This window comes from Myotis daubentonii, chromosome 9 (assembly GCF_963259705.1).
Source record: "Myotis daubentonii chromosome 9, mMyoDau2.1, whole genome shotgun sequence".
NCBI classification, from domain to species: domain Eukaryota; kingdom Metazoa; phylum Chordata; class Mammalia; order Chiroptera; family Vespertilionidae; genus Myotis; species Myotis daubentonii.
In genome coordinates this window covers 39,557,721-39,585,445 of record NC_081848.1, presented here as the reverse complement: position 1 = coordinate 39,585,445, position 27,725 = coordinate 39,557,721, and the positions used below count along the sequence as shown (strand labels likewise).

General features: G+C 52.5%; 1 protein-coding gene across 2 annotated transcripts; it reads left to right on the top strand.

The window, feature by feature from the left end:
* The first annotated feature begins 6,890 nt into the window (after nucleotides 1–6,890).
* TSKU (tsukushi, small leucine rich proteoglycan) lies at nucleotides 6,891–22,263 on the top strand. 2 transcript variants are annotated; one of them, XM_059708377.1, is made up of 3 exons: nucleotides 6,891–6,999; nucleotides 18,252–18,312; nucleotides 19,758–22,263. In XM_059708377.1, the coding sequence occupies exon 3, from the start codon at nucleotides 19,765–19,767 to the stop codon at nucleotides 20,836–20,838; it is 1,074 nt and encodes a 357-aa protein (XP_059564360.1). In that variant the 5' UTR covers nucleotides 6,891–6,999; nucleotides 18,252–18,312; nucleotides 19,758–19,764; the 3' UTR covers nucleotides 20,839–22,263. The 2 variants fall into 2 exon arrangements, with proteins under 2 accessions (XP_059564360.1, XP_059564361.1); XM_059708378.1 differs by lacking the exon at nucleotides 18,252–18,312 and having other exon boundaries at nucleotides 6,892–6,999.
* Nucleotides 22,264–27,725: the final 5,462 nt, after the last annotated feature.

Here is a 27,725-nt window from a genome sequence, read left to right as displayed (position 1 = left end):
CACCCGTCTCTGGAGCTGTCTCAGATGAGCATCTTACGATGCAGAGACCATTGTTCATCACAGAGGCAGCCTCACTGCACCACAGAAGCACAGAGAAAGGACCTCCACTGGTAGAGTTAAGGGTTGGAAGGTCAGAGAGGCTTCCTGGAAGAGGTGATACTGAGTTGAATTTTGAATAGTAAGTACTAGTAAGAGATGGGGTGGGATGAGGGGCACTTCTGTAGAGGGGACAGGAGGAGCAAAGACATGGAGGAAGCCAGAAACTACCAGAATCTGCGGGGGAAACCCAACAGCTGGGAATGTTGGTTGGCGCATCAAGTTGCAGCAAGAGGCAGGGCTGGAGAGGGGGCTGCACGGAGACACAAGCCAAGTGCTTCCAGGCTCATAGGAAGAGAAAGTGTGAGAAATGGAAATGTCTTTGTGGAGGAGGCAGCCGGCTTGGAAGACAGTAAGGCCTGCAGCTGGTAGACTGGGCTGAGAAAGCATCCAGGCAGGGAAAGCATGGAGGTGGACAGTGGGAGAGAAATATTTAGAGAGGCATTGGTTTGGCAGGAGGGAAGGAGTGTTCATCACGCAGTGACTGCTGAGACACCAGCAAAGCCCAGGCACAGAGTTCCACCCTGCCGAGGAGGGGCGATTCATCTCCAAGAGCCAGTTTTCAGTTCTAGCTGTATCACCCCTGATGAATTACTTCTGAGTCTCAGCTTCCACATCTGTGAAATGGGGGTGATAAGTGGCTACCTCAGGCATTTGCTCAGAGGTTTGAACATGAGAGCGTGTGGGGAAGTACTTTGCAAACCCTAAGGTGAAATTCTGCCACGTTCCCCAATCCCCAAACTGACAGCAGAATCACCACAGGAGCTTTTTAAAAACACAGCACACCACGGGTCAACCAGATCTGCAGGATCAGAAGGGGGCTTGGGCAGGCATTCTTTTTCTTCCGGTTCTTTTTTTTTTCCTATTATTTCCTCCCGTGGTCCTGATTCTCTGTTTACTTTAGAGCTGCCAGCTGGAAAGAAGCAAATGCAGCAAGAGCAATAGAGATCCTCTGGGTTCCTGGAAATACATTGGATTTGGAGGGTTTTCTGCTCAGGGCCTGACAGCTAGGAGAAGGGAAGGAAAAAGAAAGATCTCTTTGCTTTCTCGAAACATGTGACATGAGCCAGGCAGCCCAAGGGACTGATGGTGCCTTTAACCTTCAGTCCGGGGTGTCCTGAGAGAAAAGAGGCCCTCAACTGGTCATCCTCAGATGCAGTAAGGTGGTCAAGTAAATCAATTAGAAGCCCACGGTACCCTACAGCTTACAACATATTTGTATTTGTATTCATTTATTTGATCCTCCCTATATCCCTGTGAGATGGGGCTTCTTGCTTATTTCCGTTTTACAGTTAAGGAAACTGAGGCACAGGAGAGGAAGTGACTAGCCCAAAGTCCATAGGTAGCCGGGGATAGAGCAATGATTTGCGCTCGGACTCGTAGTTTCCAAGGCCTCCCTATCCCATTCTGCTTCTTGTGTTGATTGGAAGGTAGTAGAGCACTGGAGCTCTAAGTGTTGTTCTGGAAAGTGCTGTGCAGTCCCAGACAGATTTCATGCCTTCTCTGGGCCTCCCCGCTAGCAATCTAGGGTGATTATCTTAGGGATTAAATGATGTCATGACCTTAAAAGTATCCAACACAATCCCTGGCATGGGAACAAGGAACAGGATAACCCAAGAAGGTGAAGAGAATGGGGAACGCGGTAGTGCCTATGTACAAAGGTGGCAACATGATGGGAGGGCTTCCTGGGAGAGGAGAATTTGGGCAGAGGTTTGAGGAATGCAGAGGCACTTCCCTCCCTACCTTCCTCCCCCAAGTTCCATGTGACTAGAGGGACTAGAGCACTAGAGCTTGGGGTAAGAGAGGATGGTTAGAAATGAGGCCTAGGAGGTGGAGATTGTGGGGGCTAAAAAAAAAAAAAAATTAATACTTTTGTTTATACCTTCTAAGTCCTTCTAGCTGGGCTAGTAATCAAATGAACAGTGACAAGTTGGGTATATATGACACTTTGGACAGAGGACAAAGGGGAGGAATGGAGCCTCAGATTTCAGAAGTGAGAATGGGTGATTATAGGTAGTTGAGAAAGGGCAGAGCACACAGGGCAGGCACATTCTTGCTGGACAACTCAGGAAAAAATGGGACACAGTATCTAGCTAACAGGCCTCTGGCTAAAGCCACCCTATTTACCATATTTAATTCCAGTTAGGTTAAGGCAACATCCTAAGGGCCCCTTTCCTACTAGATGTACCGGTTAATAATGCAAATTTTTTTCAATAGATGGATTTACACATATGTTGATATATATGCGATTGGATATGAATGCTATTTTGTTGTATTGATAAGCTTCAAAACTTCATATGTCAAATTTTCTGAAGGTGTTAACATCATAGATATTTTTACGCTTAACAATGTCGAACTTTGTGCCCAAAAAAAAGAGCATTTGTGGGAAGTTTTAATTCATTACTTTATTTTGAAGAAAAGTGCTGCTGAAAGTTATCGTATACTTTGGGGAGCTTATGGTTAACATGCTCCATCTCAAGACACTTGTGAATGCTGGTTTAAACGCTTTAAAAGTGATGATTTTGATGTGAAAGACAAAGAATGTCCAGGCCAACCAAAAAAGTTTGAAGACCAACAATTACAAGCATTATTGGATGAAGATGTGTGTCAAACTCAAAAACAACTTGCAGACAGAGTAAACGTTGCTCAGCAAACAATTTCCAATCATTTACAAGCAATGGGAAAGATTTTAAAGGATGGAAAATGGGTGCCACATCAACTGAACGAAAGACAAATGGAAAACCGAAAAGTCATCAGTAAAATGTTGCTCCAACGGCACAAAAGAAAGTCTTTTTTGCATCAAATTGTGACTGGCGATGAAAAGTGGATTTATTTTGAGAATCCCAAATGCACAAAATCATGGGTTGATCCAGGTCAACTATCAACATCGACTGCAAGACCAAATCGCTTCAGAAAGAAGACAAAGCTCTGCGTTTGGTGGGATCAGGAAGGTGGGGTGTATTAGCTTCTAAAACCAGGTGAAACCATTAATACCAATCGCTACCAACAACAAATAATCAATCTGAACTACGCTTTGATCGTAAAACAACCAGAATGGGCCAGAAGACACAGCAAAGTAATTTTGCTTCATGATGATGCACTGTCACACACTTCAAAACCAGTTAAAGACACGTTAAAAGATCCTGCCTGGGAAGTATTAACCCACCCGCCATATTCACCAGACCTTGCTCCTTCAGATTACCACTTGTTCCTATCGATGGCACACGCACTTTCTGAGCAGCACTTCAAAACATACGAAGAAGTGGAAAATTGGGTCTCTGAATGGTTTGCCTCAAAACAAGAGAAGTTCTATTGGGACGGTATCCACAAATTACCTGAAAGATGGGGGAAATGTGTAGCTAGCGATGGACATTACTTTGAATAAAGCACTTCTGATGTTTCTCTTGAAATTATCGTGTTTTCTTTCTTTTTTATTGCTTAAAGTATTACAAAGGGCATTACATATGTGTCCTTTTTTCCCCCCTGCCCTTGACAGTCCCCTAGCCTCCCCTATCCCCCAGTGTCTTATGTCCATTGGTTATGCTTATATGCATGCATACAAGTCCTTAGGTTGATCTCTTACCCCCCTCCCTCCTGCCCCCCAACCCTCCCCAGCCTTCCCGCTGTAGTTTGACAATCTGTTTGAGGCAGCTCTGCCTCTGTATCTATTATTGTTCAAAAGTTTATAATGGTCTCTATTATCCACGAATGAGTGAGATCATGTGGTATTTTTCCTTCATTGACTGGCTTATTTCACTTAGCATAATGCTCTCGTGTTTTCTTTGATTACAAAATCTGCATTATTAACTGGTTAATAGTTAATCTGTATTATTAACCAGTTAAGAGTTAATCCACATTTTAAACCAGTTAAGAGTTAATCTGAATTTTTAACTGTTAAGAATTAAATCTGCATTATTAACCGGTTAATACGGATTCTCAAACTCAAGGCCCATATGATATGCTTCCTTCACCTTGCAGGGGACCAAAAGTTTTGCCTTTTGGGATATTGATTTTAAGCTGGTTATTAAGAAACAAAAGACTCAGAAAGAACCTTGGACCCTCCCCCCTTACCTGCCCAGAGATTCGGATAGAAAAACCTCCTTTCCCAGGTGTACCAGTTAATAATGCGGATTTTTTTCACTAGATGGAGTTACACATATGTTGATATATATGCGATTTGATATGTAAGCTATTTTGTTGGATTGCTCCTTCAAACTTTGTTACTGAAAGAAAGGTTTTAAGCAGGTGTCATAGTCCATTTTATAGGTTTGCAGTTTAGAAAGACCCTTTTTTGGGGGGGAGGAGGGGCCTACAGTGTGACATCAGACCCTTTTTGGGGGGGAGGGGGAACCTAGAGGCAAAGAAACCCTGGACTGAGGCATAGTACAGGGGGCAGGTAGGGCTGATGGAGATTCCCCACCTGAAGCCTCCCAGAGGCCACCACAGTTAGAGAAGATCAGGGATTGGATGAAGGTGCTCAGAAACTGCCCCCAGCCACCAACCCAGGCGTGAAGAGTTGCTTGACATGCTTATGGTAACTAAGAGGCCCTTTGGAGAGACTTAGAGCCTCCAGCCCAGCTGGTTCAACCTTGCATACTAAGGGCAGTAGGAGTCAGCCTGTCCACTCCTGTGCCCCCCCCCCCCCTACCCTGGGAGTATTCATCTCTTTTCTGGGATGCTGAAGTCCACCACACCACATCAAAGGAGGAGCCTGCAAGTCTCTAGGCCAGGCCAATGGGGGGTTCCTTTGAAAGAAAGTCCCTCTGCAACGGGAGGGGAGGAGGCAACTCTCAGAGCAGTTAGGTAAGTTCTCTAAGGTTACTAAGAGCTGGTAAGTGGCAGGGCTGGAGCCTGACCCCTGTCCAAGCTTGGGGTCCGCATCAAACACTGCTTTTTGTTGTTTGGGGGGGTCTCTCTCTCTCTTCCAGGCAGGGAGAGGAGTGGAGGAAGGGCTCTGAGCCCCGGGGTGCACCCAGCACACTAAGGGGCTGCAGAATTGACTCTCAGCAGCCCGTTTATTCATCTGGGTTGTGAGGAGCTGAGTGGGTGCAAGAGTCTGTGGTACAATTTCAAAGACTGTTTGATGAGAAGTCTGAGTGGGGTGCCCCCCGCTAGCCTCACAGTTCTGGAAACGGATTCTAACCGGAGAAGAACAATAGGCAGAGAGGGGAGGGGAAGTTCTCCCTGTCCCACACTGATAAGGCCAGGCTCCCAGCCCTCCCCCTTTCCATTTCACAGGTAAGGAAACGGAGGCTCAGGGCACCTCCCTACCAGCAGGGTCCACGCCTCTCAGCCCAGGTGAGTGGAGTCACCCGCCTCCAGCCCACAGAGCCTGAATGCAGGGGGAGGACTTGCAGGAGCACTTTGTTTTCTGGGCAGCAGATTTGATTTTGCTGCCCTGAAGCCTGGGGTAGTGGCCTCTACTTCCTCCTTCCTTATTTCCCCACTTGCCTCCCTCCTTCCCCAGGCACACACAAACACACATGCCCCAAGCAACATTTTAAAAATATATTTTTATTGATTTTTAGAGAGAGAGAGGAAGGGAAGGTGGGAGGGGAGAGAGAGAAACATTGATGGGAGAGTGAAACACTGATGGGCTGCCTCCCACATGCCCCACACGGGTGATTGAGCCCGAAACCCCGGGCATGTGCCCTGACCGGGAATTAAACCAGCAATCCTTCAGTGCAGGGGATGATACCCAACCAACTGAGCCGCACCGGCCAGAGGCCAAGCAGCATTTTAATTTTTTAAAAAGTAACAAGAAAAGGAGCTAAAAGGCTGGGCGTGTAAGTCTGGGCCACTGCAAGGGGAACATGGCTCAATCTCTCCACAGCTGGAGAATTCTTGGGAGGTCCAGAGTTCAAGAGAAAACCTCCCTCATCAATGCCCCCCCACACACACACACACAGAGCCTGTAGTGTGCCTTAAAACTTCCCCTCCCTTCTCCAGTCTGTAGACTGTGAGATGCAGACCACCTGCCCTTGTAAGGAATGCATCCAGCAGATAATGTTTAAAAGTTTTTTGGGGGGATCCTTTCCTGCCCTTTTTACCATAAAGTGGAGTGAGACAGGGTGAGCTGCAGAGGAAAGAATAGACTTAAACCGCTGCCTAGTCACACATGCAGCTTCCCTTAGAATCCCAACCAGAAGTTCCATGGTTTCCTCCAGGAAAAAAAAAAAAAAAAAGTCTGTTGCTTTCTCTCTTCTCTCCTGCCAGGCTTTCTGCCTCAGTCGGGGCTCTCTGTGCTTCTCTGCGGGTTCGCCTTTCAGCCTGTCTCTCTGCTTCGGATTCTTGGTTAGCCTCTCACAAACGTCTCTGGACCTCTTCACCCGTTAAAAAAAAGGGGGGGGGCGATCAACTCTAGAAGAGGGAAGCCTCGCCCACCCAATCTCTTTCTTACCAACTCCCTCCTCCACCCCATCGCCCCCCAACCCCAATCCAGCCCCCCCCCCCCCCCACACACACACACACACACTCTAGCGCCCTCCAGATGTTCCCGACCCTGCGGGCCATCTGCGGAGATGGCTGGTGCGCTCCGAGAGGGGGGCAGGGATTCGGGTTCCTGGAAGCCGGGAGCAGAGCCGAACACAGTGGGCGGGCACTACGTACGCACTTTGGAGACGCTCCCTAGGGTGGAACCCGGGCTCCGCGGGCGAACCGGAGACGGGGAGCGCTCCAGGAAAGGCCCGCACTTTGGCCACGCTCCCTAAGTCGCGCGGCCGCCGGCTGGAGCCGCCACTGGGCGTCGAGCGGGCGGAGGGTTCGCCCCGCGGCGGGCGGGCGGGCGGGGACCGGGGGGCGGGACGCGCGGCACCGGGAAAAGCGCCGGCCGAGTGCAGGAAGGGCTCTGAGCCTCGCGATGCACCCAGAACTCTAGGCTCATCTGTACAGACCCGCGTCCAGGTGGGTGCGGGTCCCCGGGTGGAAGCGGGAGCCCGCGATGCAGGCCAAAGTCTGGAGCCCCCGACCCCAACCTGGCCGCTCCATCCGGCGGGCGGCGGCGCTGGACACCAGGGCAGGGATCGGGCCTCCTAACTTTTCCTGGACCCAGGGTGTCGGCAGCGGCCGCCGGCCGCCCCGGGCTCGGCGGGAGTGGGGAGCCCAGACCCGGGGGAGAGGGCTCCAGAGAGACAAAGGCTCGGGCCGGGGGCGCGGGCCCGCGCTCCGGGGTCTTTGTGCGGACACGTGCATCTCGCGTTTGCGGGCCTTTGTGGATTGGAGTCTGGGGACATGCGTCTGCCTGCGCTCTTGTGTGGTCGTGGCTCTGCGTGACCGTGTCGCGCCTGTGTCCAGGTTTCGGGGGCCCGCGTTTGGTGGTGGGTGTTGGGGGGCGCATCGTTGAGTGTCCGCGTACGCGGTCTGTGCCTGTCGACGTGTCTGGTTTGGGTGTCCGTGGAGAGCGTGTGCGCCCAGCCAGACACCGCCCCCAACTCCGCGCTCCCCTGCTGTCCGCGGGGGCCCCGACTTGGCTTCAAACTTTTCTCCCGGTTCCTCGGGCAACAGCCCCGTCCTCCTCTCCGCCCGAGCTGGGCGGCGTCGCTGGCAGCCCTCCCCTCTTTCTTCTGGGGTCGGTAGAGCCTGGGCGTGAGGAACGTGCGGGACACCCGTGGGGAACCGGCGAGGGGGAGAGAGGGAGGCGCGGGCCCGGGGTCCGGCCGGGAGCCGAGGAGGGGAGGGGAGGAGAAAGGAGAGGGCAGCCGCCGTGGCCCGCCGCGCTCCTCGGAGAGTGTGTTTGAGAGCGAGAGAGACGTGTCTGCCGGGCAGAGGGGCAGCCCCAGCCCCGGCTCCCAGATCCGCCCTCCGTTTGCATCCTGCCCCGGGGCGGGAGGACCAGCCTTGGAATCCCGAGGTGAGAAGGTGGCCCGGCCCTGCCCGAGGCCCTGGCTCCAAGACCCCCAGTTGAACTGTGGGGAGTTAGGAACCTTGCACGTACTGGTTCCGAATGGGCCCGCCACTGGCCCACCGTACGGCCCTGGGCAAGTTGGTCAGCCTGTTGTGGATGACGGTGAGAGCGCTCCCTGTGGTGCCCAACGTTTGGTCGGGATGACCAGCAAGGCCTCAGGGCCCTGCCGTCCCCCTGGCCTGGGCGAGGAGGTGTCCCAGGAACCTCTCCCATCTTCCTTCCTTCCTGCTCTACCCTTCGGAGAAGTCCAGGCTTGCAGAGCCCAGGTCTGGCCTCAGAGGGAGGGCTCAGGCCGAGCCTGCTATGCTTTTGATCCCAAGTGGCAAAGATAACCCTAACACCTTCCCACCCCCAACTCTGCCCCAGGTCTTAAGCCTGGAATTTTTGCCGGATGCTACAGACATGAAGGAGGGGCACAAGCCACTCACATGGGAAGAAGGCCACGGTGGGCACTTTCCTTTCCCTCTCTGAGCCTCAGTTTCCCCTCTGGAAGAGGTGTTGACAGCCTCTCTCCTCCCTTCCTGTCTGGCTAACTGGTGGACACCCCCAAACCTGGAAATACTTTGATGTTTCTTTTCACACATACCTTCATTCTGACGTGAACAATTCTCAGGCACTAATTTGCTCTTTTGAATGGGGAGAGAGGAGGTGGCTTAGGGGGGGATACGGTGAGGTAGGCCAGGAGCCCCTGGACCCCAGGAACCAAAGGCTGGGATGCAACCAACTGGGGAAGCCAGGTGAATACACTCTGGAGGTAGTATGAAGGGCCTCCCAGAGAGAGTACAGTACTGCAAGGCTCCGTGTGTTCTGGTAACAGCTCAGAGGTGGCCAACATTAGCGGTGGAGGAGGTGGGGCGGTGTTGGAGGGGGGTTAGAGTTCAACTTGAGGCTGGGAGGAAAGGCAGGGGCCAAATCCTACAGGGATTTGAACCTGTAGGCAGTAGAGAGCTGCTGGAGGGTTTAAGCAGGCATGACAGGATGGGATTGGTAATTCTAAGAAACCTTCCTTTGGCTTGTTGGTGATGCTGGAGACTGGGAGACCAATCTGGAGGCTGTTGAGGGCTCCAGCCCCTTAGAGTCAGAAGGACCTGGATTTTACTCGTCCATTGTTTCCTAGCTCTGTGGCCTTGGGCAAGTAACTTGACCATTCTGGCTATGTCTTCTCAGCCTTCAAAGGAGGATAAGAATTCCTGTCTCACTGATCTGTTATGAATGCTAACTAGGATAATGAGTTACATGTGCTAATAAAATGAGAAGAGGTTTGTAGTCTGTATTACCTTTTGCAGATATTTGTTGAATTGCACTGATAGCAGAAGGCAGAGACAGCATCTACTCTGCCTACACCTGATTTCACCACCTGGCGAAGTCCTCAGTACCCTGCAAGCTTGGGTGAATTGTTAGCCTCTCCAAGCAGAGGGAAGCTCTCTGTCCAGGGTATTTCATTTTCCTGGCTTATCCGCCTTCATGTGGCCAGGCCCATGCAGGAGAGGAGCTGGACAGTCACATTCGGAGATGGCCGCAGACAAGAAGTGTGTCGTATCTTGACAGATGGCTCAGGGGCCATGGAAACCCAGGGAAAGGTGACCTTTTGCCAGATGAGGGCAGATTAAATTGAGAAGACCTCATAGAGGAGGTGGCTTTGGAATCCCATGCGTGAGTGTTTGCATAGTAGACAAAGAAAAGAAGGCCATCTCTGACATCTTCCTCAGAGGAAACAGCCTGTGCAAAGGTATAGGGCCCGGGCAACAAGATAGGCCTCTAGGCTGATAAGCTCTCTTTGTGGAATGGGTTTTAAACAGGGAGCAGTGGTAGGGTCCTAATCTGTTGGGATTGTACTCTGGTGCCCAGCAAGGCTGACCACTAGAGGCAGGAGACCAGGAAGAAGGCCGTTGCAACAGTCCGGGCCTGGAGGCCCCCTGAGCCCGACTTGGGCAGGGTGGGTGACTGCCTGGCCTGGGAGTGAGGGAGGCAGAAGACACTGACCAACCCACCCACCCAGGGGTAGCTGCTGATTCTCATTTTGTCCTCATTCTGTCACAGGAAACACAACTTCTTCAGCCTTCTTTGACCTCTGAGACCTTTCCAAACCCACTTACCGATTTCCTGGTAGAGCCCAGAGGGGCCCAGGCAAGGTGCATGGAGAAAGAATCTAAGGCCTCAGGGTCTATCCTTGGCCTCGCCTGGCCTTCAGATCTCCTGGTGTCACAACTTCTTCTTTCCTGGTGCCCGAAACCACTGATTAGGGGGCAAGAACCCACATTCAGTGAGCACCAACGTGTGGCAGACCTGAGGCTGAGTCCTTAGGTGAGGTGATAATATTCATATAGTACCCACTGTGTGCCAAGACCAGTGCTCAGCCCCAAGGACATAAAAGTGGATCTAAGCCCATCCCTGCGCACAGGAGGACAGACAGGTACGTGTAGTTCAGCATGATCAGTTGCCGTCATCCACATGGGCCCATTTATACCTTGAGGCACATGGTGTAAGAATCACTGGATTTGGAGCTGAGATCTCTGGGGTTGGGACCTGTTCCTCTACTGCCCAACTGCCAGGAATCCCAACAGTCAGAGGTTGTGGCGAGGCAGACGAGGTGCTGGTGTCGAAGTGCGTAGTGAGCGGATATGTTTGTACAGATGGGCGGCATTAGTGGTTCTGTTGGGAGAGCCAGCCCTCAAGGCTCCAGGAGTTGGCCCTGGAATTCTTTTTGCCTTGAGTTTCCAGAGCTGACTAAATGGTGGCGGGGCAGGATGTTAATGGAAGTTTCACCTGGGGATTCATTGGCGTCATCTTGAGTGAGCTCAGGGGGGTGGGAGGCAGATAGGCACCGAAGAGCAGCTGGGGTCGGTGCTGGGGCTCTGTTCCAGCCTGAGGCTCAGCTCCCTGCCCAACTCGTTCCTGTGCCAGGGGCTCCCTCTTGAAGCTGTGGTGAGGAGCTGGCAAATCTATGGGCCAGAGGTGCTGTGTTGCAGCGCCAGAGGCAGGCAGCTGGGGCCAAGGGGACCGAGCCAGAACTCCTAACCCCAGAGAGGTCTCAGAGGAGGGAGCTTGAGGCCTTGCCAGCAGACACCAACACAGTGACTGAGAACGTTGGCACAACAGTCACAGACCTGCCGGGTGCCTGGCACTGAGTCGGATTCTTGGGTACGGAGGACCATAAAGAAAAATGACCCTGCCATTGTCATTAGGAAGCTTAGTAATCATCACCGTCACTGCCCACCGTGCTCGGAGCCCTTCACGTGTGGCAGAGAGTGAGCTGAATGCTTCACCCACTGTTCCCTACTGCTTCACCAACCCGCGTAGCGATCCCTGCTAGGGACGTGAGACTGAACCAGACTGAGACTTTTCTGAGGCCAGTAGATACAGAGCTGCATTCAGATCTGAGTCCAGCAGTTGACTCTTAACTGCTGGGCTCTTTGTTTATCCAGCAGTGTTGGCCGCCAGGCCTGGCTCTGGCCTCAGGTGGGGGAAGGGATGAACAGGTGAAGAAGGCAGGGTCACTGCTCCAAGTTACTCACACTTCATGTCAAGAAACGAGCAGCTCAATAACTAATGACAGAGAATTTGCTCAGTATGTGTCTGAGAGGTGTGCTCAAAGTGTGGAGTGACGGGCCCGGGGAGCAAGGAAGGGAGGGGAGGGGTGGCCTGGAAGCCTGAGTGGACAGAACGGGCTTTGTTCCGCTGGCAGGGCCAGGACAGGCTGGGTGGATGCAGACGATGCTGGCAGCAGTGTGAGGCATCAGGACCTAGGTCCTGGGTCTATTTCCCTGCCATCACTGCCCCTCTCTGTGCCTCAGTTACTCCCTGAGGGGCCTTCTAGCTCCCCAGCTCTAGGTCTAGGGAAGTGTAAGCAGAGGCTGACTTGTTCAGTGGCTGTCGCCATCACAGTAGGTTCAACTGAAGGTGGGGACAACTTGTGCTCTCTCCATGCTAGAGAACTTTTTTTTTCTTTTCTCTGTTTCTTTTTTTCTGATGGTAAAAGTAGAAGTCAAGAGGTTTTTGAGAAGAGAAGTGATGTAGCCAGACTTGTTGTAGAGGCTCTCTAGCAAGGAAGGCCTGGAGTGTCACAGTGGGAGACTGGCCTGGAGCCTGTTAGAGCCACACCATTACTCTTTTGACCTCACAGGCCATCAGCGAACTTTCCTTAGTCACAGTGGGCCCAACAAGGAATAACCAAGGGTGGGCACAATTTCTAAACCTTGTCCTCTTGCCCCTGTGTTCTGTAGCCTAGCTGATCAGCGAGTGGATTTTATCCACATGTCAGGGTTTGGAAAAGAAATGATGTATCTGGGCCAAAGATCCCTTTGGTGACCACCTGTCTGCCTTTTCTTTGCTCCAGACAGCAGATCATAGCTCCCAGAGGGAGGCAGAATTAATACTGTTACACAGGTGCCAAAACCGAGGCTCAAGGAAATAAAGAGAACTGCAAAGGTCACACAGATAGTGGTGGACCTGGGCCTGGAGTCCTGGTCTGGGTCCAAGACAAGTGTTAGTGATCTTGTCATGAGTTGATATCCTGTCCCCTCTGCTGGTGAGTAACCCTATGAGGACTTGGTATCCCCACCCCACCATACACCCCACGCAGTACTTAATAGAGATTAGTAAATGCTTTTGTTAAATTTTGAAATCCTGAAACACTAGAGCTAGAGTGTCTAGACCAGGGGTCCTCAAACTTTTTAAACAGGGGGCCAGTTCACCGTCCCTCAGACCGTTGGAGGGCCGGACTATAGTTTTAAAAAAAAAACTATGAACAAATTCCTATGCACACTGCACATATCTTATTTTGAAGTAAAAAACAAAACAAAACGGGAACAAATACAGTATTTGTATTTGCATGTGGCCCGCGGTCTGTAGTTTGAGGACCCCTGGTCTAGACCTGACCTCTTATGTGGAGGTAGAGAAGCTGAGGCTCAGTGAGGGGATGCGGGGGGGGGGGGGGGGGGGGGCGGGGCGGTGGATTTGTCTGAAAATGTGAACAGGCCATGCAGAGCAGGGACTAAGACTGGGGTTCATGACTGTCCTCCAGAACCTGCCTTGTCACTACGCACGGTTGCCCAGTTGCTTCCTCTTCTCTTCCCACCCCCGCCCCAGAGAATGGTGAAGGAGGTAAGGGGTGGTCCATGGGTGCCCTTTCTGGAGGACTCCTTTACCATACAGCCTAGGAGAGACACAGGCACCCACTGACTGCACATCTGCCAGTATCCTGGCCCTGTGATCTCCAGTCCTCATAGCAGTCCCTTGAGGAAGGGATTGGTGTCTCCATTTTGGATGAGGAAATGGGAGAGAAAGACACTTGCCAAAGTTTCCCAGTGCAGCAGGTGACTCCTGTTCCATGTTGTCACTCCTTCAAATCAGAGAATTGCTCCGAGAATGACAGTTTTCATCTCAAGGGCAAACTCTAATCAATGGGTGGAGAGACCATGTTGAGAAGAGCTCTGAGGCCCTGTGCAGATTTCCTAGGGAGTGGTGCTGTGATTGATTGATTATGTCTGCAGGGGATATGGGTACAGGTAGAGTGAAAAGGCACAGTCTTTCCATGATGTGTCTTCCACCCGTTGGGGTCTCATTTCTCTATAGAGAGTGTTTATCTTCTTAGTCTGATCTTCCCAACCAGCCATTCTGAGACCAGTGGGACCCTCATTACCATCTCAGATTCACGACTGGAGGAACTGGTCTAGAGAAGGAAAGTGACTTTCCCAGTTAGCACTGCAAGGTGTCCATGGCCCTTTGCTCTCTGTGAAGGTTTCTCCTCTCCGTGGAGCCGAGGCTGGTGGGTTTTGTCAAAAGGAACTCACATTACTCATCCTTTCCCAGACCCAGCAGCCTGTTGAGAAATAGCATAGTGTGGCCTGCCTGGAAAGACTGACTCCAAGAGGGTGCTGATGAGAGCTTTGACATGCTTGCTACAGGAAGGAGGAAGAGAGGGGCCAGGCCCACCTGCTGATCCCCACCCCACCAGCTCCCCGTCTGGAGGAAGGCAGGGCAGCCCACACTGTGCCCTTGCCCTGTGCTGGGATCCTCGATAGGTGCCTTACTTCTACCATTTTGTTTCCTCTTCATGACAAAAACTCAGGAGTCTGGATTCCTCGCTTTTATCTTCTATATCCAACCCACTAGCAAATTCCATCAGCTCCACATTCAAAGTACACCCAGATTCCACCACTTCTCACCCCTCCACTGCCCCTGCAGTGGGTCCCTTTGTATCTGTCCTTCACATGTGAGGTGGCTGTTACTATCCCATTTTGCCGATGAGACTGCGGCTCAGAGATTGTGGCTACCCAAGATTAGAGAAAGCAGAGATGGCCATGAGGCAGTCCTATTAGGAGCCTTTGCTACTCTGTGTTTTTTTTAATTTATATATTCATATGAACATAAAAAAATATATATGTATATATTGTATTTATTTATTTTACTATAAGAGAGGATATGAGGAGGGATGCGAAGAGATTAAGACATGTTTAAATCACTCAGAGTTCTATCTAAAGAAAACCACTGTTGTGTTGATATATTTTCTTTCGGCCTTTCTAAAATTAGGACTTGGGTTGGGTTTTTTTAATGCATAGTTATAGTTTCCCTAGACATGTAATTTATCCTCATGATACCTAACATTATGGCATCAGCCCCCTCCACGAGGTTGCAAACTCTGCTGAACATTATTTTTACCAGCTCCATAAGATCCCTAGGAGAGTCCACAGCCATCATGAGTGGCCAGGGAGCCCTGGGCCCGGAGTCAGGGGTCTGTGGACAAGTGATTGCACACTCGCTTCGTCACTACAGTGAGGGATGGCACGCCCCATCTGGGTCCTCCCAGCATCAAAAGCAAAGGCCCTTTTGAACTATAAAGGGTTAGGACCCGGGCAGGAATTTTCCTCATGTTCCCCCAGTCTCCGGGGAAGTCCTGCCCTCACAGTGGCTCCTGAGCCTTTCCTAAGGGGTTTCCTGCAGCAGTGCCAGAGCCTAGCGTCTCCGAGGCAATCCCATGATGGCACTCCTGTATGTTACCCCCAAAAGGGGACATTTCCTCTGAGCAGAACAGGTGCCTTGACTTTCAAAGACCACCAGCCCACACCTCTGCCTTGGCCCACTTCTGGGCCCACAGTTGTGAGGCCTCTCAGGGATTTCTCCCTTCTTTTCCCCCACCAGCCTGGGACACCCCGGAGAGGCCTCTGGGCTCTGCTGTGACCTCAGGAAAGCCCCCAGAGCCATTGATACTAAAAACCGTGGCACCTACCTCATCGCAGCAGTTAGTTGCAGGTAGAGCTTGGCCCTAGGACTCTGGACACCTACCCCTTCTTTTCCCAGCAACACGCAGAAGTATACATTCCACTGGAACCAAACCAATTACGAGGTTACGAAGGCCCAACTTCAGTTCCCAGCTCCACCACCTCCCCTTTCACATCTTTGCTTCTTCCGCTCTAAAATGGACATAAGACTGCTGACCTTGAGGGACTGAGGGTTGCATGGGAGAACATGTGTCCAGCACTGGCACATAGTGAGGTCTGGCTCTGACTGTCAATGTGAACATCCAGGCCTGGCACAGAACAGGGGCCCCGGGAGGGGTGTCCACTGTGCAGGGCTGAGCAAGGACAGCCCTGGATGTCCTAAGAGTGTCCCCCAGCAGTTATCTGCTAGGTCTTATTTACAATCCTGCTCCTTTTACATCAGCTGCCCCTCCCGTTGCCTCAGTCCCATTTCTATAGTGACCCAGCGATGACCACTTTGCATGCATGCATAGCTCTTCACAGTTTGGATTGCACTTCAGTGAGAGCCAATCAACTTATGTGAGGAGGGCAGGAGAAGAATTACTGCTTTGTGGTTCCCAGGACCAGGCTGAGGCCCGGAGAGGGTGGTGAGAGGCCCCCTCTCTGGAGGGGTAGCGTTTGGGCTGTGTTTGGGCTCCCGGTTACATAAGCAGGAGCTCACGAGAGGCCATTTGGCATTTAATAGGCACCTTATATAATCACCTTTGGGAACCAAAGGGTAATCTCGGGGTATTTTTTTTTTTTTTTTTGGTACCTGTGTTGTTTGTTCAAACCCCAGGAAGAGTGGATATGAGCAGATCAGCTTAGCAGGGAAGGTGGGGCCCGGAGTGGTAATGAAGCCCTGTGGTAAAGCTCACACAGGAGAACAAAAGGTGCCTGAAGCAAGTTAATTCTTTTCCTTTTGGTTCCAGACATTGGAGCACTCTATCCTCCCTCAGTTGGGACCAAGCCCAGGATGCACCTGGGCTGGGTTTAATCCTCAAATTGGACTCTATAATAGAAAGGGGTGGGGAAGGAGGGGGCCTCCCTGGGGGAGCAAGGGAGGAGAGCCCCACTTCATCCTGCCCCCATGCAGAGCCAGTGGGGATCAAGTAGCTGCCCCTTTAAAGTTTCATGGAGGCTGGTAATACTATCATGCTGCTCCCTCCCCACCCACCCCAGTCTAGAAAGTGGGCAGGTCCCTGGTCCATCCCTCCCTGAAGGCCAGCGGGAGAGATGGTGGCGGTAAGACAGAGCAGGGGGGCAGAGTAGGGCTACCCCAGATGAAGAGACCTGCTGGAGTGAGGCTTCGTGCCTTCCGTCTCCCGGGCTGAGTGGTTGCTGTGTGGTGGGGTGGGATAACCACAGACTGTCCAGTTAGATGCCTTCATGCTCAGCCCTCTTCCTCATTCTCCCGTGAGCACCACCACCGAGCTGCAGTGGGCACACACATAGGCTTTGGCAGACAGATGTGCGTGGGTGTGAGGATTGAATGTAAGAGTGTACATGTAGTGCCTGGCACTGGTGGCAGCCGCACGCTAATTGTACAGGGACGGAAACAAGCCAGGAGAGGGACATGGCTTGCATCATAACATGTGGCTTGTATCATAACATGTGTCTGGGGAAAGCCCCTCTTGGATCTTGTCTCTCCCTGACAGTCCTGCCAGAGGCAGCAGATGAAAATAGAGGAATTGGAACTGAGCAGACCTGGGTTCTAATCCTGCCCTGCTTTTTACTAGTTCGGGGTAAACTTTTTTTGTGTCTGAGCCTCTATTCCTTCATCTGTATAATGGGGTGCCGGGGTCCAACCCCAGCAGGTCCAAGGGTCCCCAAAGGTGTGGACGGAGTCGGCGAAGAAGGAATGACACAGGGACTTCTCCAGCCAGGTTTGGTCGCCATGTTCCCTCGCTAGGTTCTCCAGCCAGGTTCTGTCCGGGTTCTCCAGCCAGGTTCAGTCACCAGGTTCTAGTCAGGCTCTCCTGCCAATCTCCACAGTCAGGTTCAGTCCAGGATCCCCTGCCATGCTCTCTCGCCAGGCTCCGCCTCCAGGCTCCGTGTAGGTTCTGTCTTCTGAATTCTGTCTCTTGTTGTCTTGTTGCATCTGTATTTATACCAGTTGATTCCAATCCTATCAATCTCTATTCCAAAGGTTAGGGCGTTTCTTATCTCCATTCCAGGGAGTAAAGATTATGTAGCTTAAGCATGATTGTTCGTAGTTAAAATGATTAATTACCCGCCTGGCACTTAGTTAAGAGGTTTTATTCCCTCCCTAACTTCAGGGGAAAATCCCTACCTGGGGATTCAACCTTTCTCGGAGAGGTGACCTTGGTTAAAACACAGCGCCAAGAAGGTGAGCAAACATATTAAGAACAGTATGCCATATATGCCAGGTCCCTTGAAACAGCAAGGATTGACTGGCTCCCGGCAATGGGGGAACCAGCTCAGCTGCCTAGGTTAAAGGGAGAGCCATAGGGTAATAGCTGTGTCAGCTGGGGGTAGGGGCTTGGGACGGGTATCCCCAGAGCCCGTCTGGAAGTCTTTACAATTGAATTTGTTATATAGATAGTCAGGTAGGCATGAGCAGAGCAAGGACGATGGGCCACGTACAGAAACTCACCAGGGCAGAATTTGTCTAACGATGAGACCTCCGTTCTTGTCTTCTTGAAGGAAAGATTTCAATCCAGAGACAAAGTGTAGCAAAGTGAGTGAGAATTTATTGGCCGCAGCAAAAATATATTTAGGACAGTGAAACAAAAAGGGGCATAGGAGAAGCAACAGGAGAGTCTAGGCTGGGCGGCTTTGGCTCACTGGGAAGTCAGAGAAAAAAGGGGCTTGGAGACAGGTTCAGGGGGTTAGTCCAGACGAGCCACTGCCGCCCACTGCTCCCCTGATTGCAGTCTCATGGGGTCCCTTAGTGGAAAGAAGGGGGAAGGAAAGGGCGTGGGCATGCTCCCCTGGGGTCAGTGGCGTACCCGGGGTTCTTCATTCCGAACGTGTTTATTCCTCTCTTGCAGGTGGAAATCTTAGGGGAGCTCTCAGGGGAAGGCCTCGAAAGAATATCCATCAGCTTTCCAGGTGTGCTCTTTCAGGGTCATGGTCTCCACTGATTGGTGGGCGCCAGGGCAGGGGGTCGCTAGTCAATGCAGCTGGTCCCGAGGCAGCCGCGGTGTCCCTTGTCTGGTTTTGCTGCTTTTCTGGGCCTGGAGCTGAAATGCAACTGAGGCCCAGATGTTATCGTAGGGAGGAAAGCTCAGGGGGTCCGAACCACAGGACCAGCGATGCGCTGGGGAGGAAGGTTACGCTGGGGACGAGGATCTTGTCTTTCTGGTTTTGCCCCTTGCTAGGTATCCGGGCTTTCTGCCCTGGTGGGCTCCTGTACCGGGCTCAGCGTCCTTGCTCCGCTCTTGTTGCCTCACTATCTATATGACAGAATGAAGGCTCCTGCCTCTGGAGGACAGGCCAGGCGAGGGGGCTTAGGACAGTAGACTCATCCATCGTCACCCACAAAAGAGGTGAGGTGGGGCCAGTCCCTGCAGGGAGAGGCTCCCATCCGGCAGGCTGGTGTGTGGGTCTAGGCATGGCTCAGCCACTGCCAAACCGTGACAGTGAGCCATGCTTCCTCTGCGCCATCTAGTTCCCCTCCCAGTTACTTGTGGCCATGCGTGACTTCCTGAACCTCTCTAGGTCTCAATTCCCTCTTCAGGAAGCGATGGCAATTTTTGTGATTGGGAGGGTCAAGCCAGTCTGTGTGGCAGCTGGCACAGCACCGGGCACATGCTCAGCACAGGTGAATGGAACACCCTGACCCCAACCCCTGAGCTGTGAGCCCCTCCCTAGAGGGCCTGGATTGAGACCAGCCCAGGGCCCTGGAACGTCCGAGCTCTGGAGGCCAGCTAAAGAGCCATCTAGTCCAGTGGGTTTCCAGCTGGGTTCCTTAACCTCCTACGGCAGAGATGGTGAGCAGGCATGGAGGGCTCTAGGCCCCAACCCTCACTTCAGCCAGCCAGAACAGGCCCACTTTCATCTGATAATGTTTAAGAAGGAGTTCTGCTGCTTGCAGTTTAAAATCCACCAATCTGGTCCAGCCAGCGTGGCTCAGTGGTTGAGCGTCGACCTAGGAACCAGGAGGTCAGGGTTTGATTCCCGGTCAGGGCACAGGCCCAGGTTTCAGGCTCCATCCGCAGTATGAGGCGTGCAGGAGGCAGCCAATCAATGATTCTCTCTCATCATTGATGTTTCTATCTCTTCCTCTCTGAAATCAATAAAAATACATATATTTTAATAATCCACAAATCGGGCCTAACCCCCTTTACCATACAGATGGGGAGAGCGAGGCCTGAGAGGAACAGGAACAAAGAATTATAGGAGGAGTATTCAGGGAAAGAATTCTGGGAGGGCAGGGTGCTGGTGGTAACTTTCAGCTGTGCCTAGACACATTGGCTGGTGTCTTATGGGGCGGGATTAGTACCATCTGATATGGGGTGCCTGCAGTCAACCCTCACCTATGGCTCTCTTTCTAGCGCGACCATGCTGTGTCCCCTGCTGCTGCCCCTGCTGCTGTTGCTGGCCGTGAGCTGGGTCCAGACGACCCGGCCCTGCTTCCCCGGGTGCCAGTGTGAGGTGGAGACCTTCGGCCTCTTTGACAGCTTCAGCCTGACACGAGTGGATTGCAGTGGCCTTGGCCCCCACATCGTGCCTGTGCCCATCCCTCTGGACACAGCCCACCTGGACCTGTCCTCCAACCGGCTGGAGACTGTGAACGAGTCGGTGTTGGCAGGGCCAGGCTATACCACCCTGGCCGGCCTGGATCTCAGCCATAACCTGCTCACCAGCATCTCGCCCACCGCCTTCTCCCGCCTTCGCTATATGGAGTCGCTTGACCTCAGCCATAATGGCCTGGCAGCCCTGCCTGCAGACAGCTTCACCAGCTCGCCCCTGAGTGAGGTGAACCTCAGCTACAACCGGCTCCGTGAGGTCCCAGTGTCCGCCTTCACCACCCACGGCCAGGGCCGAGCGCTGCACGTGGACCTCTCCCACAACCACATCCACCGCCTCGTGCCCCACCCCGCTGGGGCCAGCCTGCCCACGCCCACCATTCAGAGCCTGAACCTGGCCTGGAACCGGCTCCGCGCTGTGCCCAACCTCCGGGACTTGCCCCTGCGCTACCTGAGCCTGGATGGGAACCCGCTGGCCGCCATCGGCCCAGGTGCCTTCACAGGACTGGCTGGCCTGACACACCTGTCGCTGGGCAGCCTGCAGGGTCTCCCCCAACTGGCACCCTATGGTTTTCATGAGCTGCACAGCCTGCAGGTCCTAGACCTGTCGGGCAACCCCAAGCTCAAGTGGGCAGGAGCGGAGGTATTCTCGGGCCTGGGCTCCCTGCAGGAGCTGGACCTGTCGGGCACAAGCCTGGTGCCCCCACCTGAGACACTGCTCCTCCACCTCCCAGCGCTGCAGAGCGTCAGTGTGGGCCAGGGCATGAAGTGCCGGCGCCTGGTGCGCGAGGGTGCCTACCCCCGGCAGCCTGGCTCCAGCCCCAAGGTGGCTCTGCAATGCATAGACACTGGGGAACCGGCTTCCAGGGGCCTCAGCATCTTGTGACAAATGGTGTGGCCCCGGGCCACATGACAGACTGCTGCCCGGGCTGACTCAGGTCCTGGGTAATTTATATTTTAATGTGCCAATGCCAGTGGGGACTCTGCAAGCCTGAATGGCAGCAGCATCGAAAGACAGCTGTGGACTGAGAAGAGGCTTTGGACCTGGGACAACACCCAGGAGGAAAGCCTTGCCCTTTGTCTGTATTGCCCCCACACCATAAGCAGGGGGTCTTTGATGCCAAACTACACAGCTGCCCGCTGCTGTCCTTCCCCACTCGACCCCAAGTGCCTTCCCTCAGGCCTGGGCCAACCTGACTATGACAGGAGGAAGGTCAGAGGTCAGGTCCATGGCTGAGTGCCCCCTTGGGCCCATGGTCCAGCCACTCAGGGGCATGGGTTTCTTTTGCTCCGGGCACATGGGGCCCACTTTATCCTTTCCTGTTCCCCTGGAGCCCTGGGTAGAACTTTAGTTACAGAAAGGCCTGGGGGGTGCCCACCTCCTCATGTGGCCGATGGGAGAACTGAGGCTCAGAGGAAAATTGGTAATCTGAGGTACTGCCGCGACAGAGGCATGACTGCCTCCCAGCCAGGCCCCTTTGCACTTTGCTGTCTTCTCTAAATCATGGCCTCCCTCCCCCCTTTCTGGGCTCCCCTTTGCTGCCAAGACCCACATCCTACCATTGGCACCCATTTCCTGTCATCCCGGGAAGGTAGGACTCTGGCCCACTGACCAGCTGCGATGCCCGGGCTGTCACTTCACCTCTCAGAGCTTCTGGAAGCGTCAGGCATGCCAGTCCCAGCCCTGCCAGATTCCCACTCGGGTGGGGTCCCCCAGCATCAAGACTGGAAACGTACCCATTGATCCTTCAGGCCCTGTTCCTAGATGCTCCCCCCAAGATGTTGATGCAGTCCTGGTCCCCCCCCTCCCCCTCCCCCGCCCTGCCACAAGCCAGGACCAGCCTCCCAGATTCAGCCCCACTGGCCCAGAGCCCACAGCCCACCTCCTCTACTGTGAGTGCAGCAGAAGGAGGCAGGCAGTCCCCACCCAGTTTTATGTTCCCCCACCAGGGTGGCATCTCAGCCTCCCAGCCCTGGCTCTTTGCTTAGGCTCATTTTATAGACTGTTGTTGCCTTTTTTATGGACTGTCCCCTTTAACCCGTTCCCCACCCCCACCCCTGCTGGCAGGGGATGCAAAGTGTCATTTGTAAAAGAAAAAGAGTTGCATTTGTTCACTTTCCTAAGAGTGTGTCCTGGGGGTATGTTGGGAAAGGAGGTGTTGGGTGGAAGCCAGCTGGCCATGTGGGCAACAGGGGGCTGGTCCCACAAAGACACCGCAGGACAGTGAGAGCTCTGTCCCCCACCGGCCCCACCCGACACCTAACTAGTCCTTGGTTCAATAAACGTTAGAAAGAGTCCCTCTTTCCATCACTGTCCACTCATATTGCCTGGGCTGGCCCTGGGGCCACAAGGATGAATCAGCACCAGCCTTGCCCTGGGGAGTGTGTTCTTCCTGAAAAGCCCAGTAGGGGAGAGAGGTGCCATGGGGGGATTACTCGGGGGCGGGTTGCACCAACAGCAGCTTGCACCCTGTCCACCTTCCTTACCTCCCCTCTCCCATGAACTCACACGGTTACTCTGGGACCTTGCCCTTGCCCTCCTCCCTACCTCTCAACTCCTCCCCATGCTAATGGACCCAGTTCCTGTCTCACCTCCTTCAGAAGTTTTCCCTGAGGTCCCTCCGCCTCCCTCCTCTGAGCTCCAACAGTGCTTTGTTCCTTCTGTCATTTCACTGCTGTGCTAACTCCTCTGTGCACTTCCAGTGACAGGGGAGCTCATTTCCAGCTCATCTGAGTGGCTCTACTGTCAGCAAATTCTTCTAATTGGCCAAGGTCTGCAGGAATATCCATCACCATCATCCCCAACAACCACAGTCACTCCATCTCTGCCCTAAGGAGTCTCACATTCTCTGATTCCCTGGGATAGAGGGGGTAAAAGGACACAGAGGACACCTAACGAAACAGCACAGGGAGCTGTGAGCCCTGTGGATGGATCTGGAAGGCTTCCTGGAGGAGGCTCATCCATCCACAGCTGAGTAGGACAAGTGGGCCTGGAAAGAAGGGGCTGGCACTGGGAGGGGTTATAGGTGAGCAATGGCACAGAACCTAGAACATGCAGGTCACAGGTATGGGTGGGGAGCTTGTCCATCTTGTCACTCAACCTTCTTCCCCCCGCCCCCGCCCCCCCCCCCCCCACACACACACAGGAACCCAAGGCTGGCACCATGGTCAATATGAAAGGGCTGAGTCATGGGGGGGGGGGGTGTTGTGAGAGTAAGACCCCGGCTCTTAGAGTCCTCCGATTGGTTCTCCACCCCTTCTGCATTCCCTGGATTAGAGAGATTTCAAATGCAGGGTCCGGGAAAGATCTCTGGGACTTTTACCCAAGGAGTCTGGGCCCTCCCAAAGCCCTGTTTGAGGAAGGAGCACTTGAGAGAGGGACAAAGGGCTGCTGAAGGCAGGAGCAGGGTGGGGGTGCTGGGGCTCCTGCAGGAGAAGAGGAGCTCTGAGGCAGGTCATCTCCGCCCTGAGCTGTAGTGGGAGGGTACAGATGCCACCACATGGTGCAGGGTCCTCCTTCCTGTGGGATCATTATCCTGTCCCCCCAGCCCTGGCCTCTGGCCTCTGGCCTGTCAGGGAGGGCAGAAGCCCCACAGGCGTCTCCGAGGCCCCTCCAGAGGCTTCCAGCCCGCAGCGCCACCTTGTGGTTGTGCGTGGCCAGACACCCCAGGTCCATGGGGGTCGTGGGAGCAAGGCCAAAGGGCCTGTGCAATTTGTGCAGCCTGCCTCACCTTCCCCTGGCTAGACTGCTTTCATCCTGCCGTATCTGCCCTCCTGGAATCCTGGGGTTAAGAATGGGGTCATTCAGCATGGAGGGACCTGGAGAGTATTATGCTAAGTGAAATGAACCAGTCAGAGAAAGACAAGTATCACATTATCTCGTATGTGGAATCTAATGAACAAAATAAACTGATGAATGGAGTGGATCCAGAGACATGGAAGCATGGAATCTCAGAGGGGAGGGTGGGTGGGTGGGAAGTGATCAACCAAAGAATATGCATATATGCATAACCCATGGACACAGACAATAGGGTGGTGAAGGCCTGGGGTGGGGGTGGGGGCGGGCTAGAAGGGGTCAATGGAGGAAATAAGGGGACATATGTAATACTTTCAACAATAAAGATTTTAAAAATAAAGTTACAAAGAAAAGAATGGGGTCATTAAAATCTTACAGAATTATAGAGATAAGTGCAAAGATTCCACTGGCGTTCACAGAACAGGGTAAGATCCTGGGTCCATCCAAACCAGTTGTGTGGCTTCGACCAAGTCACTTTACCTGGACGGGCCTTGAAAGTGGGGATGAAAATGTCTCCCTCCGCAGGACTGTATGGAGAGTAAATCGAGTAACATTTGTAAAGAACTGAGCTCGATGCGTGGCACAAAGCAGATACTCCCTAAGTGCTTGTTCTGGAACTCCCTCATTCAGTCATAGGGTCATGAATTAGATTACAGAACCGTGTGGTCTTAGACTCACATTTTGATAACTGACTCAGAACTGGACAATTTCATAGAAGCTTAAAATTTAGAATTGCAGAACAATACTCTAATCCACAGGATCTTTGCTCTGTGTGCCTAACATGGAATGGGCCTTTAATGCACATGTCAGCTGAGTTTTAGAGATGGCAAAACAACTAAGATACAATTTGCCATCATGGTATAGGCTGGGTGACAAGCATTTCCTTGCATGTCAATAATACTGCTGCCATTTACTGAGCGCACGTTTCTCCAACTTTGTGTACATGCTATCATTTCCTCCTCCTGATAACTGCCATCAGGATTATTGTCAACATACAGATGAGGAAACCAGCCTGGGCCTGGCTCCATCTGTCAGATGGTGCATCCCTCGCGCTTGCCTGTCCCACCTCAGTGGCCCGGCCAGCAGTACACAGAGAGGACAGAGATGCTCTGTGAAACCAAAGAACACTGGGATTCCATCTATTTTACTGTTGAAAACAAATTGGGGAAGTTATGCGGCTTTGCATATCTCTAGTCAGATCATTATTTCTAGATCCTAGAGCATAAAAAGCCAAAGATCAAAGTCCTTGCCCTCCTAGCCCCATTTCACAGATGGGGAGAGTGAGGCCCAGAGAGGCGCAGCCTGCATGCACATGGCAGGTGGCCGGGACTCTCGGTTTCAGAACTGGCTGCATCATGTGTGGGACCCAGTATAAAATGAATATGTGGGGCCTCTTGTTCAAAAATTATTAAGAATTTCAAAATGGCAAGAGCTGAGCATTAAATCAAGTGCAGGGCCCCTCTAAGGTCCCACTGCCCATGAAGCCAGCCCTGGTGTGTTTAAATCACACCATTTCCAGAAACAGAAGGGACAATCACCCAGACAGTGTTGGGCAGAACAGCAGATGAGAGCTTGTGGATCTGTGTGTAGCCCAGTCGCTCTGTAGCTCAGGGAGCCAATTAGATCTTTAAAACCCAGGAGTTTTCCTCCATGAGTGTGACCACATCACCTCCCGATTTTCCCCAAATTGCCATGGTCAACAGGCTTTCAGGGAGAGGGCAGATGGAGATATAGGAACTGACACCCACCACTTGTCTCTAAGCCAGCTCGTAGAATGTTTCTCTGAACAAGACTGCCAGAAGTCTACCCTCTGCTCATACTTAATGTCCACCAGACAAGAGACTTCATCATAGACTAATAGGACTTTGCCCATCGACGCTTAATGTTATGTGTTGGCTAATGTCTACTAGGGAGCAAATGTCCATTGACAACAAATGTTTATCAATACCTCATCGGGGGGAGGGGGGCGGGAGTGGGCAGGGAGAGGTCAATGGGGGGAAAAAGAGACATATGCAATGTGTCAACAATAAAGAATTTAAAAAAGAATACCTCCTGTCCATCAATGACAGCTCTCATCAATGGCAGATATCCATAAAGGGAAAATGTCCAGCTGTGGCAACGTCCACTACTGCTCAATATCTACCAATGCCCCGTGTTCGCAGGTGGCTTATTGCAATTATAATTGCCCTGCACATTGATACCTAATGTCAGCCCATAGCTCAACATCTGGCAACAGCAAATAGCTACCCAGTTAAGTCCTATGCCTTGTGTTTACTCTTCTTTTATTTATTTAAGTGCCAGTAGTTGTATTTATGGGGATTGTTGTGTTTCTTGAGTTAGGCAGGAAATTGTCCCTGTGTTTACTATTTAGTTCCACAAGCTATTTATATTATCTTTTACACACCCGTTAGTCAAAATATCCTGAGTTAGAGATGCCAACATACATTTCTGTTTCTTGATATATACTCATGGGTATATATAGCATGTGTATGTAATTATTATATACACAATTCAGGAAAACAGAGAAAAATAAACTGGTTTGAGGACAGAAGTGTCAACCCTGAAACAATTTTCTAAATAGATGATTCTTAGAAGCAGCAGTTTTTCCAAAGCGGAGTGATGGTTTGTGGCATCAGCCCATCTGCTCAGGCAAAGAATTGACAAAGAGTCCTACTTTGTGCTGAAAAAAGCCAGGCTCCCTAGTTAGGTTAAGGCACACACAACACATGGCTTCTTAAGGCAACATAACTAGTGGTTAAGACGTTGGCTCCAAAGGGAGGCTGCCTGAGCTCAAAGCCCTGAATGCTGCTTATGGCTATGTGGCCTGGGTAAGCCACTCAACCCCTCTGAGCCTCAGTTTCCACATCTGTAAAATGGAGATAGCAGCTACTCTCAGAGTCGTCGTGGGGAATATAAGTCAATGAACATAAAATACTTAGAAGAGTGCCTGGCATATAAGTGCCACATCTATACGAATAAAAGCCTAGGTGGCCCTTGCACCCTTACATCATTACAAGATGGCCACCCCCATGTCCTCACAAGATGGCCAGCGGGGAGGGCAGTTGGGGGCGACCAGGCCGGCAGGGGAGGGCAGTTGGGGGTGATCGGGCCAGCAGGGGAGGGCAGTTGGGGGCCATCAGGCTGGTAGGGGAGGGCAGTTGGGGGCCATCAGGCCGGCAGGGGAGGACAGTTAGGGGTGACTAGGCCAGCAGGGGAGGGCAGTTGGGGGCGGCCAGACCGTCAGGGGAGGGCAGTTGGGGGCCAGCAGGCCGGCAGGGGAGGGCAGTTGGGGGTGACCAGGCTGGCAGGAGAGCAGTTAGGCATCAATCAGGCTGGCAAGGGAGCGGTTAGAGGGTGATCAGGCTGGCAGGCAGAAGCAGTTAGGGGCAATCTGGCAGGCAGGCAGGCGAGTGGTTAGGAGCCAGCAGTCCCAGATTGTGAGGGGGATGTCTGACTGCCAGTTTAGGCCCGATCCTAAACCGGTAGTCAGACATTCCCCCGAGGGGTCCTAGATTGGAGAGGGTGCAGACTGGGCTGAGGGACCCCCCCCCCCCAGTGCATGAATTTCATGCACTGGGCCTCTAGTAATAAATAATACAAAAAGAATTTTTTTGAAAATTCTTTCTTTTGTCAAACTGACAAGCATTCTCAGGCAGGGTCTCTTCAGTGGCCACCAGTTCTCAGCATGTGACTCCATCGAAGTTGTTATGCTTAGAAATGTGTCTGAAAAGAGTTTCTACCCTCCATCCAGTACATGTCACAATTGCCTCACCATTATAGCTTCCTTCCGACCCGACACTTGTAAGGACGCAGTGCTTAGAAATACCCCCATGGCCCTCTTCCGCAGGCCTGGCAGCCCCAGACGGAATGGCCAGCCTGCTGTGGTCTAGATGCAGGGAAAGCCTTCCACCCTCCCTGTCACTCTCCTCGACAGCCTCGCTCTGTTTGAAGTTCCACCTCTCCTCTTTGGCTCAACC